At 38.7% G+C, this 14276-nt stretch overlaps 1 protein-coding gene across 1 annotated transcript in view; it reads left to right on the forward strand.

Annotated features, from left to right (window-relative positions):
- The window catches only part of LOC135786139 (ovochymase-2), a 28465-nt gene that overhangs the window by 7104 nt on the left and 7085 nt on the right, over positions 1-14276 (forward strand). The window contains exons 6-18 of the mRNA XM_073814601.1: positions 1907-2033; positions 2137-2352; positions 2927-3148; positions 6003-6143; positions 7191-7427; positions 7766-7951; positions 8226-8335; positions 10166-10266; positions 10402-10679; positions 12519-12682; positions 12758-12941; positions 13031-13249; positions 13344-13484. Coding sequence (XP_073670702.1) covers positions 1907-2033; positions 2137-2352; positions 2927-3148; positions 6003-6143; positions 7191-7427; positions 7766-7951; positions 8226-8335; positions 10166-10266; positions 10402-10679; positions 12519-12682; positions 12758-12941; positions 13031-13249; positions 13344-13484 — 2326 coding nt within the window. The remainder of the gene's footprint in view (positions 1-1906; positions 2034-2136; positions 2353-2926; positions 3149-6002; positions 6144-7190; positions 7428-7765; positions 7952-8225; positions 8336-10165; positions 10267-10401; positions 10680-12518; positions 12683-12757; positions 12942-13030; positions 13250-13343; positions 13485-14276) is intronic.

Raw genomic sequence — 14276 nt, forward strand, 5'->3', positions numbered from 1 at the left:
AACTACCAATTAACCAGAACAGCCAAGTAACTATTAAAGAAAACATCCCAGCAACCAATTACCCAGAACACCCTAGTAACTACCAAGAACATCTAAGCAACCCACCACTGCCCTAGCAACCACACAGAAGGTCCTAGAAACCACTTACCAACACCATAGCACCACTAAGCAATGCCCTACCAATCACCAAGAACACCCTAGCAACCATCTACTAATGAAACCACCTAAAACATCCTAGCAACCACCTAGAAGTGCACAGGCAGATCACCCAGAACATCCTACCGTAGCAAGTGTCCACTAATGCCCTACCAATCACCCAAAACACCCTAGCAACCACCAATCAATGCCCTTGTAACCACCTAGAAAATCCTAGCAACTACATCATCTATCAATGCATTGTTACCACCTAGGTGAGTTTTGCACTGGCACACAAATCGTAAAGATAAAGTTGGATTGTTTTTTAACAAATTGGCACAGGTTCTGAATGCAGCGAGACTTAACTCAGAAGAGAGTGTGGAGGGCTTTGTGAGCAGATTTAATGATCAATTTTAACATGAGGGGCTTTGATTGGAAAAGTCAGATTGCTAGAAGCTTCCCTGCAGTTCTGCTGTGCCATCTGGCAGGATATTTACTCACATCAGCTAGACTAGAGTCTGGCTTCCAACCTTGATTTCAAACTAACTACAGATGCAGGAGAAAGCACAATTTAACCACGCTGTCAGGATACCAGAATTGCATCAACTCTTCATCAATCTATGTATTAAAAGCATGTGGGGCAAGGGAGAACTCTGATAAAAGCTAAGATAGTTCTCTAAACTCAGGTGAGATGCGTAGGTTGATGATTAATGTTTGTTTGTTTTTAACACTGTAGAAGTACAAAACACATGTTCAAAAATTATTCACCAGAAAATGAAATTTTTGTGCTGTCCCAGATGACTTTTTTAGTTGCTTCATTGATTCTTGTACATCTTGTGAAGAAGATTTTTATAACAACTTGTTATGAGACACAAGAACCACTGAGATTCGAAGTCATAATGAGGAGCATATTGGTACTAAAGAGTGCATACATCAAAGGTACATATTGATGAATATCAGTCATGTGACCTTTTACGGCATTCCAGTTGCCTGCCGCCATCTTGACAAGCCTTGGCTAGCTTGCTACGATTTACGGATTTCTTATCTTTTACTGTCTGTGATTCTTACGGATACAGGAAATGGCTACAAAAGACAACATTTTGGGCCTCGACTGTCATGGAAAGAAAAATTACTTAAAAAAATATCTTGGTTAGGGTGTGATGCCTACTCGATCCCTGATGCGATCTTCCAGCCGCTGTCCGCTGCTACCGAACTACCACTAGTTTTACAACACTAAGAAGGCGCGACACAACATGAAACTTTGCTTGAAGTATCACCTGGATCTCTACACATGAACGCGAGCATTGTTTGTGTGCACAGAGTTTACTAAAAAGAAAGGTTTTGAACAACTGACTTGGCCAGACATAAAGAATCGATCTCTGAATGAATCTCATATGAGGATCCTTTTTCAACTAGAAGGTCAATATTGTTTTTCACTTGCGACAAAACAACGAATTATCCGTGCATTTATATGGAACAATGCTTTAGGAGCTATTCATCTTTACTCTCCTTCCTCCTTACGTCGTATTCAAAGATCGATACATCTTGAATGCGAAGATGGCGGCGAGCGGAAGCCAAATCAACCAAAGTCAGTCCGAAACCGTTAACGATTAACATACGCTGCTAAAGCATATTTTGCATCTTAAAGTTGACTCTGTCTGACTAAGCTCGCCCCATTTAATGTGCACATCCAGGTGTACAGTATTTAAAGTATTTTGCTAACCATCCAATAGTAAATAACTAATGTTTGAAATCTGTGTGGGCTTCCCAGTGGAAAATACAGGTGCCTGATGGAGAACGCGTCCGTCTAACATTCACAGCCTTCGACCTTGTCCCAGAGTCCTGTGGCGATTTCGTTGACGTCTATGATGGTGCCTCAGATGGTGGTGCCCAGCTGGGTGAGTACTGACATTTTCTGAGTCCAGAAAGGTTTTTTTTGTTTGGTGAACATCTGTGCAGTCAATTTGATCCTCCAACAAACATGCATCTCAATTACTGTAGGTCGTTTCTGTGGAAACACGATCCCAGCTCCCGTGGTCTCTGGCGGCAGTAGCATGGTGGTTCGTTTCAAATCTGATTCGAGCCAGAGTGCTAAAGGATTCAGCGCTGTATACACCGTAACCAGTGCTCTACCGGTTACAACCGTTTCTACAACTACCACCAATACCACAACTACCCGGCCAACTAGCACCACATTACCTACAACTGCCTCGACGGGTGCGTACGATACTGATGTCACCACACAGGAAAAAATGAGATCACAGGTAAATAATCAGCGGGGAAGAAAGTGGAAAATATTGTGGTTTAGGACTGTCAAACGATTAATCGTGATTAATCGCATACAAAATAAAAGTTTGTGTTTGCATTATTTATGTCTGTGTACTGTGTAAGTTTTATGTATGTATAAATACACACAAATATAAATTTATGATGAATTTGTTTTATTTATATATAATATTAAATAGATAAAAATGATACTTTGCGACTAATCACAATTAATCGTTTGACAGCCCTAGAAACAACATTTTCTCCTTTCTTTCCCGCTGATTATGAACCTGTGATCTCATTTAATAAAATGTTTTATTAATTGTTTTTATGTTTCAAGTGTTGCAAAAATACAAGCTATGAAACTAAAAAACTAGCAACTAAATAAAACATTGACTATTTTGCTCACATCCAACATCTGTGTCGTTATCCAGGATTTTTCCTTTTCATGATCCCTAGATGATAAAACTGAAACAGGTTCTGATGAATGTGTTCAGGGAATAACGCTCTATCGCTCTCTGTACAGATTCTGGCTGCGGATCTCCTGGGAAGTTGTTTGGACGTAAAGGTCAGATGAACTCCATGAACTATCCTCAGGCTTATCCTGCCAACCTGCGCTGCTCGTGGGACATCACAGTAGATGAAGGCTTACTTGTGAAACTGCACATCACTGATCTTTCTGTTGTGGGTGAAGCAGGCCAGTGTGGTGATGATAAACTCACAGTTTCTGATAGTCAGCAGTCACTGGGTGAGATGCGACAATCCAATAAATGATTATTATCCAGTTATGTTTGGTTTGCGTTATATGAGACTTAGTTTGATTTAGTTTCTATATAAAATCAACCTACATAATGTAAAGACCATTCTGTGAAAATATAACCTTAATATCTTTAAAATGGACTGAGTAAGGTCATGTCAAAGATTGAAATTAATGAGTTAAATCAAATAGATTATTAGACTTTAATCTGGATCAGGGTCACATATGCTTAAGTACAAATACTACTATTTCATTGGGTGATATGTGGCAAGTCAGTGTAACGTGCCAGAACTTGACTTATCAGAAACGACCCTTGACTTTATTTGGGGGGGCCTATAACTAAGGCTAAATGGCACTTCTGGTGCAAGAGTAACTGTGTTATCCCTCTCACAAAGGAGCTGTAAAAACTGATTATCATCAGTCTCAGAGAGGCATGAGCCAGCAGGCAAGCGTGCTATAAATTACAGCTGCTTATTACAGAACATTAGAGCTGTGAGCAGCCGATACGCTTATCTGCAGGAGCTTTTCAAGGACTGCACGCCAGATAGTGTTGATTCGTCTTCGCGCAAGCTGATGAAGTGAGGAATTAGAGAGAGTCTGAGGGAAAAGATGAAGAATACTGGATAAAGGCTCGGAAATGTTAGAAAGGACAAACAGGATGAGAGAAGAAAGAAAAAAATCAGTTAATCATTATAAGAAAAAAATAATCAATCGATCAATCATTGTAAGAAAGAAAGATCGAAAGAAAGAGCGAAAGAAAGAAAGAATGAAAGAAATGGTGAAAGAAAGAATCAATTGATCAATCAATCACTGAATTGTTGAAAGAAAGACAGAAAGAATCATTCATTAAAAGAAAGAATCAGTGAATCGTAGAAAGCAAAAAAAGAAATAAAGAATCAAAAATCATTTAAAGAAAGAGTGAAAGAATCAATTAATCAAACAAATTAATCAGTGAATCATAGAAAGAAAGAAAAAAGCAAAAAAGAATCAGTGAATTATTTAGAGAAAGAAAAAAGAAAGAAAGAAAGAAAGAATCAGTGAATCATTTAAAGAAAGAACTAAGGAACAAAAAAAGAATCAATCAATCATTAAAAGAAAGAGAGAAAGAATGAACAAATTAAATTTAAAGAAAGAAAAAAAGAATCAATTGATCAATCAGTGAATCATTAAAAGAGCAAACAAAAGAACAAAATGACCAAAAGAAAAAATGAAAGAAAGAATCAAATGATCAACCAGTGAATTACTGAAAGAACGACCAAACAAACGGAAAAACAAACGAACAAAAGAATGAAAAAAGAAAGAACGAACAAATGAAAGAATGTACGAAAGAACGAACGAAAGAAACCGTGAAAGAACGAAAGAAAGAGTGAAAGAAAGAATCAATTGATCAATCAATTACTGAATCGTTGCAAAAAGACAGAAAGAATTAATCAGTCAATCATTAAAAGAAAGAATCAGTGGATATAGAAAGTAAAAAAGAAAGGATCAAAAATCATTTAAAGGAAGAAAGAAAGAATCAATCAATCAAACAAATCAATCATTGAATCATTAAAAGAAAAAAGAATGACTCAGTAAATCATAGAAAAAAAGAAAAAAGAAAGAAAGAAACAAAGAATCAGTGAATCATTTAAAGAAAGAAAGAGAGAACGAATTAACCAAATAAATAGAATTTAAAGAAAGAAAGAAAGAAGGAAAGAAAGAAAGAATCTTTTAATCAATCAGTGAATCATTGAAAGAACGAAGAAAAGAACGTACGACCGAAAGAAAAGATGAAACAAAGAATCAAACTATCAATCAGTGAGTTATTGAAAGAACAAAAGGAAGAATGAACGGAAAAATGAACGGAAGAATGAACGAAAGAAAGAACGAAAGAAAGAATCAATCAATCAGTGAATCACTGAAAGAACAAGTGAAAGAAAGATCAAAAGAAATAATTAATCAATCAGTGAATTATTGAAAGAAAGAACTAACAAAAGAAAGAAAGAAAGAAAGAAAGAAAGAAAGAAAGAATCAATTGATCAATCATTAAAAGAAAGAAAGGAAAAAGAAAGAAAGAACTAAAGCAAGCAATAGGAAAGCAAAGTAAGTAAGAAGAGAAACAAAGAATCAAGTGATCAATAATCGTTAAAAGAACACATAAAAGAACAAACGAACAAAAGAAAGAACGAAAGAAAGAATCAATCAATCAATCAATCATTCTGGAACAACATGATGACCAAACTCTTTCTTAAACTATTCAAATGTAATAGAGAACAAATTCATAGGTTTTTGTAAACAGATAAATGAAGTGTAGTTTTCTCATCCTCCAGCAGTCATGGACTGCACAGCTCATTGGTTTTGACATTTTGTCCTTATGTGTCAGTTGCAAGCGTGTATGTGTGTGTGGGTGTGCGCACGCGTGTGTGTGTTTGTGTGTGTGTGTTAGTGTGTGTGTGTTTTCTCCACATCACATCCTTTCTCCTGGCTGTCAGGATGACGTTGTGTGTGAGTGTCAGTTCTACTGACAGCCTGTGTTACCCTGAAGAGAGAAAAGCACAAATAGTTCGAGTAAAAAATGCATAACGTACAAACCGGGTTTGTCATTCACGTGTACGGAATTTAAAATATGGCTTCAATACATTTTTAATATGTTGCAGGAAGACTGATTAGCATAAAAGGCATTAACTTCTCTCACATTACCATTACATGCCTTGATACATGTCTGCAATTATCAAACAACTTTTAAAAGATTTTAAGCAAAAATATTAAATAAAACAAGTTTTCCCTGCTATGACCTCTTTAAGCCAATAGATGCTTAGCAATGCAGAAAGTGACCCCTCTCTCTCTCTCTCTCTCTCTCTCTCAGGCACACACTGCGGCTTCGTTCTTCCCCCTGTTCTAGTCAGCGTCAGTAACAAAATGTCGCTCAGTTTTCAATCAGATGCTCGACTGGCCGACCGTGGCTTGTCTGCCAAATGGGAGGCTGTGTATCCAGAGGACCTTGCAGGTAAAACACTTTGTAACTTATAAAGACATTTATCTACTCTTACCTACGCACACACACGCATCTCAAATGAGCCCTGCTGATGCAGCTTTGAGCTCTGCACAACGTCCATCACTGTTCAGTACTTGCAATCTTGAGATTTCGGTTCTGTGATCTCCCCTATTTTTAAGTCAAGCTGATGAGTAAACAATAGCAGTGCTCAATAAACTTAAAATATTTTACAAACATTTAAAGGGCACCTATTATGTGCATTTTACAAGATGTAATATAAGTCTCAGGTGTGCCCAGAAGTTTCAACTGAAAATACGCCACAGATCATTTATTATAGAATGTCCAAAATGGGCGAAAGCAAAAACGTGTCTGTACCTTTAAATGCAAATGAGCTACTGTTCCTCCCATACCAACAGACAGTGAGCGCTTTCAGTTAAAATAGACCTGATTCCTGTCAATAGGGCTGGGTATCGATTCAGATGTTCCAGATCGATTCGATTTCGATTCACAAGCTATCAAATCGATTCGATTCCGATTCTCGATTAAATTTTCCATTCTGGTTCTCAGGTAGGTTTTTATACTCGATTCTAGATTCAACTCAATGAATATAGATTTAATACACATAATATATTACTAAAAAAAGAACAGTGAACAGCAGTTTACAAGTGGGTAATTAATAAAAAGAAATTAAAAGCCACAACACGTCTTGCTTGCTAAATCTAAAATGCTTCCATTCCTCCGTTCAATGTTTGCAGAAATAAATATGAAAAAAATCGATTCTGCTCTTTGAGAATCGATTTTTAATCGACCACGTTTTAAAAATCGATTAATCAAAAAATGTCAATACAGTCTGAGACATTAGTATCTCACTTTTGAGATTTGACGGACAGCGTACAATTCACAGAATGCAGGACTGTGGGCGAAGCTTTATCAATGTGACATCACATTAACAAGAGAATCAAAATGCTGGGTCTCAAATTCAATTCCGTTTTCAGATTTGAACATCCGTCACTGTCAGATTTGATTAAATTTGCATTTACTTCTCACGTTACTATGCAGATATCCAGGGATGTGGAGGTTTCTCTCAGGAGGAGACAGGAATCATCAGGTCTCAGAACTGGCCCCTGAACTACCCGGCTAACAGCATGTGCCTGTGGATTATACGTAGTCCAAAAGGAAAGACCATTAAATTGACGTTCACCGATTTTGACGTGGAAGCAGGGGGCATCTTATTAGGCAGATGCTATGACAACGTGGTCGTCTACGACGGGACGCAGCCAGGAGCGAAAAAATACGGTAAGGAGGACGACAAGGTCAATCAACGCTTTGCAAGGCAACATGTTTATGATGCTTTTAAACAAACCAAACCAAAACACATTTACAATCTCTATGTTATTATGTGCTCTTATTTTCAATTATTGGTTTACTCATCAAAAGCTGATCGAAACGTATATATTCGTTGTTGTTTATCATATGCCTTGATTATTTGTTTGTAAAGCAAGTAATAAAAAAGCTGGCAAACCTAATCAGTAATACATTTTTGAAAAAAAAACATTAACAATATCTATACCTTTTCTTTTTGTATTATACAGTGTCATGAAATGGTGGGTCACACTATATTTAATTTCTTACAGGTCCCTACTGTGGCACCAAAATGCCTGGGGTCATTGAAAGCACATCAAACGAATTGGTGATACGTTTCTATACCGACTTTTTCACAGAGGCCAAAGGTTTTCGAGCACATTGGACCACTGATACGACGCTGCCCACCCCCACAGATCCTCCAGTGCCACCCAACCCATGGGACGACATCACTATAGGTGTGTGTGAGCCATATGCTTTATTCAAAGAAATTGAAATGTTGAAGCTGTAAAAAAAATATAATTTTCTGTTGAAAACAACAACAATCTGTCAGCGGCTCAAAGGTTGTGAGTTTGAATCTCAAGGAACACAAATACTGATAAATAAAAATGCTCTTTAAGTCGCTTTTGATAAAGGGGTCTGCAGAATACACAAATGTCTGACTAAACTTAATGAAATCTTAATTGGTAGCCGTTACGTATAAATTGAGCAGGTTCATTTCTTCTTTCACAGATTGGCCCGAGAGCTGCGGGAAGCCTGCGATCCCTCCTGCCGTCAACACTCGAATAGTAAATGGAGAGCCTGCCAAAGCTCATTCCTGGCCCTGGCAGGTGTCTATGCAGGTACAGTACTGAACCTAATCTAATCTTACACTGTTTCAGCAAAAGGTTCAACATATATTAAGTCTTATCTCAAAGTTAATGTTTGTCTTTTTATCTTTAGATATGTTTATCCTAATGGACAAAATGCCATGAACAGTAATTTTCCAGGGTCACAATGCTTGAACGAAATTACATTATTTAAGGGGTAGTGATGGGGACGACACCGCCTATGCCAAGTCCGAGTCAAGACCGAGTCTTTGAAGGGTCGAGACCGAGTCCGTTGGTTTTCAAATAGAGTCGAGTCCGAGTCAAGACAGAGTCTTTGAGGAAGCAAGTCCGAGTTGAGACCGAGTCCTTTAGGAGTCAAGACCGAGTCGAGACCAAGACCATAAAAACATGTCAGTTTTCATATTCATGATTTAATATCACCCCAGTTAATTATCAACAATACGGCCTACAGACTAAGCTATGGGAATTGTTTAGAGGAGCAGTCTTAACGTCTTAATATGGACTATGCTTTTACTATCATTAAAAAAATCACTACCACATGCATCATCTTCTGCATATTTTTCTAGAGATAAATAAACGGCTGTGATGGTAGTATCTTTGCATTGCACCATGGAATGTCATTTTCAAATAATGCCCGTCAACATTGAATTTTTTTAATGTGTTGTGTGTTTTTTTATGAACTTAAAAAAATGCATTGGTCTCGAGGACTCGGTCTGAAATTACGAGTCCTTCTCCTCCCACTGTGGTCCGAGACTGAGTCAAGACCGAGTTTTTGAAGGAACGAGTCCGAGACGAGTCCGAGAAAGCAGAAATCGGTCTCGAGACCGGACTCGAGTACCACTATTAGGGGGTGTTCACACCAAAGCTTTTCAACGCGACTGAAACGGCAGGTGGACGCTGACTGACAGCTTTTTTCAGCTGAGCACTTTGGTTGCTACAGTATGATACTTCTGCTTTATTAAGGGCCGTTCACACGTCACGCCTAAAACGCGTGGAAACGCTACGTTCTTGTCACATGATCTGCTGTGCGCTTGCGTCATTCTGAGAAAGTTAAGATGTTTTTAACTCGATGCTGTACGGACACACCTGGAAAACACGAGCGCGTCACGACATCGTCGCTTCCATTATGAGCGTGCATACCGCGTGCCTACATTTGAAACAACATACCTAATCGGTCATTGAACGATGCAGCGTTTGATTTTTGTGATGTTTATCCCGCCCCTCCTCCACTGTGATTGGATGGCAGAGTGAAACTGACAATGACGAGCTTAGCTTTTCACTCAAAGTTTATTATTTTTTTAGTTTTTCAAACTTCCCAGTGCTCAGCGGGGAAGAAACGGCAGCTGCTGGCTATTTTTGAAAAGCACCGCGCTTTTATTGCAAACATACGCCAGCTGCCGCCGTAAAAGCTTTGGTGTGCACGCCACCTAATAGTTTGAAATTACTTTTGTGACTCTATCTGTGAAATGCAGACTAAAGTCTCATCAGTTTGACTTTGATCGTTGATTTGAATCTTTGACGTAAACCAATCATGTCATAAACATAAACAAACCAATAACGAAAGACCAACCCCAAAACCCGCCCCTAACCTTAACAAAAATTTATTAATGTGGTTGTATGATTTAATACGAATTAGCCACTTCGTAAAATACATACGAATTGCCATGAGAAGGCATTAGCAGCCTGCTAGCAAGGCACTACAAACCACACAAACCAAAAAAGTATTGGCCGCAATGCAACACACACAAGAGCGAATCATTGTTGTGTATTTTTACCGCCAAGCCCCACCCACATTTTCTTCTGGAAGAATCATGCAGTTTTTAATCAAAAGTTATTTTGAAGGTTTGGCCTGAATCTCAGCCTTCACCTACATTCTTTCATACATGCGGAGGAACTCTCATCCATAAGAACTGGGTTATGACAGCGGCTCATTGCTTCATCAGGTAAAACCAACTTTACACTTACAATGCATAAACATGACTATTTGTATTTTCAGCTTTTAAATATGTACTTTCGTGAACCTGTAACTTTTTTAATTCTTACTTGTCTTTGCATGTGTGTGTTTCAACTTCAATCAGATATGCGGATGAACTGCACCGCTGGAAGATGTGTTTGGGGAAACACAACCTGACCTTCTCCGAGCCGAATGAGCAGTGTTTTAACGTGCTCGGCATCTATCGACACGAGGGCTTCCGATACCCAAATGTGCCCACGGTGGAGTTCGACGTCGCTCTGGTGCGACTGGATGGGGAGGCTTTGGCCACTGACTTTGTTAATTTTGCCTGTTTGCCTTCTGTGGAGGAGGTCCTGCCTGGAGGCAAAGCATGCTACGCCACTGGCTGGGGCGATGAAACAGGTTATTAATTCACATGATAGTAATAAGGTGATGAGTAGTGATTGTTTTGCTTATATAAGGGTATGCACACACAAACATATAGATGTATACATATAGCATTGTTTTGCAGATGATCTAAGTCCAGTCTTGATTTGAAGTACAAGGAATTTTGTACATACAGTAGGCAGCCCTGAAATCCCATTTTCTATGTGTGTCCTGTCCAATGTATATATTCAAGAGGATTCTGCCCTCTGCTGGATCATTTTAATAATGCAGCTAGATGCAACACAACCAATTTAAAGGAACAGTGCACCCAAAAAAGAAGTTTCTGTTATTAGTGTTGTGGATTGTTGCTGCTTTTATGTGCACCTGGGCAACTTATTTTTTTCTAAGTCGGCCATTCGTTATTATGACATGTAACAAGTTCAAATTGGAAAATAACATGGAAGTAGTGTAAAAAAACGAACAAAACTATACAATATGTAACAAAAACACTTTACGAATAACTATTTCATGTTGTATCCATTTATACAACTAATAAGTGTTCAGACAGGTTGGCCATTACAAAAGTTAATTCAATTCAATTAAATTTTATTTATATAGCGCTTTTCACAATTGGTAATTGTTTCAAAGCAACTTTACATTAATAGAAGCAGGGGGTAACACAGAAAAATCGACAGACAACATTAGTAGCAAAATACAGCGGCTATGAATAAACTTTACAAGCGAGCGTATTACTAATATAACGTATAGAAGAGGGTGCTAATTTAAGTCATTGTCGGCTGACTCCCCAGGGTTAAAAAAAACCCTAGGAGAAAAAAGTCCTAGGAGGAAAAAAAACCCTTGTGAGATATTTGAATATTTTATATTTATATGTTATGTAAATGGTATGTAAATGGATAAGGAGATTAAACGGGTTCCGTCGGTGGTCATTGGTCAGGCATCGGCTGGGCATCACATTGAATTCCTATTTTGTTTATCATTCATAACCAAACTAAATCGGGAATCCTAGTAATTTTTACATCGGTATTGAATAAAAATATTTCGTTTTCAACAGGTGCTCCATGCATCGCACATTTAAATGATTGAAATACACCACATAAGCCGAAAAAACATTGCAAAATCATAGACAGACTTTCGCGTTTGTGCTAGTGGGGGCACCTACCAGCAAAGACTGCAATATTTTAAAATTAGCGAGAGAGTAGGGCTTCATGGTTTTAATATATGGTCATTTTTTTAACTGGTCCTTTAAAGGCGTTCTAAGCGAATCTGCCAGACGTTAGTTTTTGTTGACGTTTGAATTGTTTTCAAACAGACGGAGCGTAGCTAACTCCTCCCCCTCCCTTACGTGCTTTCATGAACGTGCCCAACCCCCACTCCCAAATCCTTCTTGTCGTTTATTGGCTGGAACACTTTGTTATGGTTTCTGTTTGTAGGTTTGGCCACTGTGTTGTTATTGCCGTTTGTGAAGTCTGGGCTGTCTACAGAGGTCGCGTTTTTTACAGTTTGATCAGCGGACAGGCAGCAAGCAGATAGTGAGGAGATGTTTGCTGTATGTAACAAAAATTGTTTTATGGTCTAAAACGCGTCAATTCGCTTACAGCACCTTTAAGACAAACTATTAAAAACAAACACCAATGTTGACGCCGATAGTCCCGTGGTTAGTGCACCAGTGTGCTCATGGCGACCCGAGTTCGATTCCCGTCTTTGAGGTCATTTGGCGATCCTGCTCCCCTATTTCCACCCAACACTTTCCTGTCTACGCTCCACTATACTGTATAAATAAAAGCCAAAAAGCCCAGAAAAACATCACTTTAAAACAATCACCAATAACTGATGATGTCTCTCTTTGGTCAACAGGTAACTCCACGGCTCCTAAAGTAGCAGAGGCATTGAATCAGGTAGCCCTGCCTGTTGTACCTTATGACACGTGTAAGCGCATGGACTACTGGTGGTTTCAGGTGAAGCCCTCCATGATCTGCTGTGGTTACACTTTACCTGATGAGCTCAAGTCTGTGTGCCAGGTAACTATTTTGCAGTGCATTTGCTTCTGTATCATATTGTACGATGCTAATGGTTTGAGTTTAATGTTCTGATAGGGTGACTCAGGTGGACCCCTGGTTTGTCAGGACAGCCCCTCGTCCCCATGGGAGGTGCATGGCATCACCAGCTTTGGCCCTATTGGCTGTATCATGGACAAAAAGCCCAGCGTGTTCACACGTTCTTCCGCCTACCTGGACTGGATCGAAAACATAATTCGCAAAGATATCTATAATCACATCAGTATGTTGGATTAGATGATCTCAATCAAAGATTTTGGGGTAATAACCAAATGTTGGTGCTTTTAAAAGCTTTCACCATTTTTCCTCAAGGTTCTGGGTGTGGAGGACTAAAAGATCTGATTGGCGTTGAGGGTACTCTGTCATCTATGAACTATCCAGACAGTTACAGTAATGGAGCTTCGTGCCAGTGGAACATTCGTGTGCCTGCAGGGAACAACGTCCACCTTCACTTTAGCAACTTCTCCCTGGAGGACACCACGCTGTGCCTGAACGACAAACTCACGCTCAGTGACAACATCGGCACATTAGGTAGAAATTTACTACTACGTGTGTTCTCTGGTGTGACAGTCGGGGAATATTTATGATATATGAGCTAGTGTCGTATCTTGTCTGTTTCTCTCAGGTACCCACTGTAGCACAACTCCACCGAGAGATCTGGTCACGGCTGGCGACACACTGTCTGTCAGTTTCTCCTCCAACAACAAAGTTGTGGACTTGGGGTTCAGTGCCCAATGGAAAGCAGTTAATTCTTCTGACATCGAAAGTGAGTAAAAACTTCAGACATCACACTTCAGTTGAGTCCCATATGATGTAGTATACACTGCGTACTTATTTAAAGTTAAAGCTGCAATCTGTAACTATCTTTGATTAAAATTAACAAAAATTAGTTATTGAGCAAGACAAGTACATAAATAATGAGTCACGAAGGTAAGCTTATAATAATGATTTATAATTTGAGCTGGCAGGTATGATTTTATTCTAATAAATATATACAGGAAAAGTAACCTGTAATGTTATGCTTCAAACAGAGATGGCGATAGAGAGGCAAAAAGTAGCGATTGCACGATTGCAGCTTTAAAGTATAACTTACCCAAAAATGAAAATTTGTCCATAATTTACTACTCCATACAACTCTTGTAGGTCTTTTGAAGCCAAACAATACATTTGAGAGAAAATTATTTGTATTTTCAGTTTATTTATCTTACGACGGTAAGTAAGATGATCATCGGTTCTCGTGAGTCTCGTGACTGGTCGTCATATGTGTGGTGGTGATGCAAGAGAGAACCAATGCCAATGACTTGCGTTCCGACGTGGAGCCGACATGCCACCATTTTATATCATACACAACTTAAGTTTACATTTAATTGCGACTTATTAATCTTTAAATAAGCTCAAAATATGAATCGTTTTCTCTTACAAACAGTGTTGGAAAAGTTACTTTTAAAAGTAATGCATTGTAATATTAAGTTATTCCCTAAAAAACGAATGGCGTTAGTTACTTTCATGGAAAGTTATGCTTACGTTACTTTTAAGGTACTATTGCGTTACTTTTTTT

This window comes from Paramisgurnus dabryanus, chromosome 4 (genome assembly GCF_030506205.2).
Source record: "Paramisgurnus dabryanus chromosome 4, PD_genome_1.1, whole genome shotgun sequence".
Classification (NCBI taxonomy): Eukaryota; Metazoa; Chordata; class Actinopteri; order Cypriniformes; family Cobitidae; genus Paramisgurnus; species Paramisgurnus dabryanus.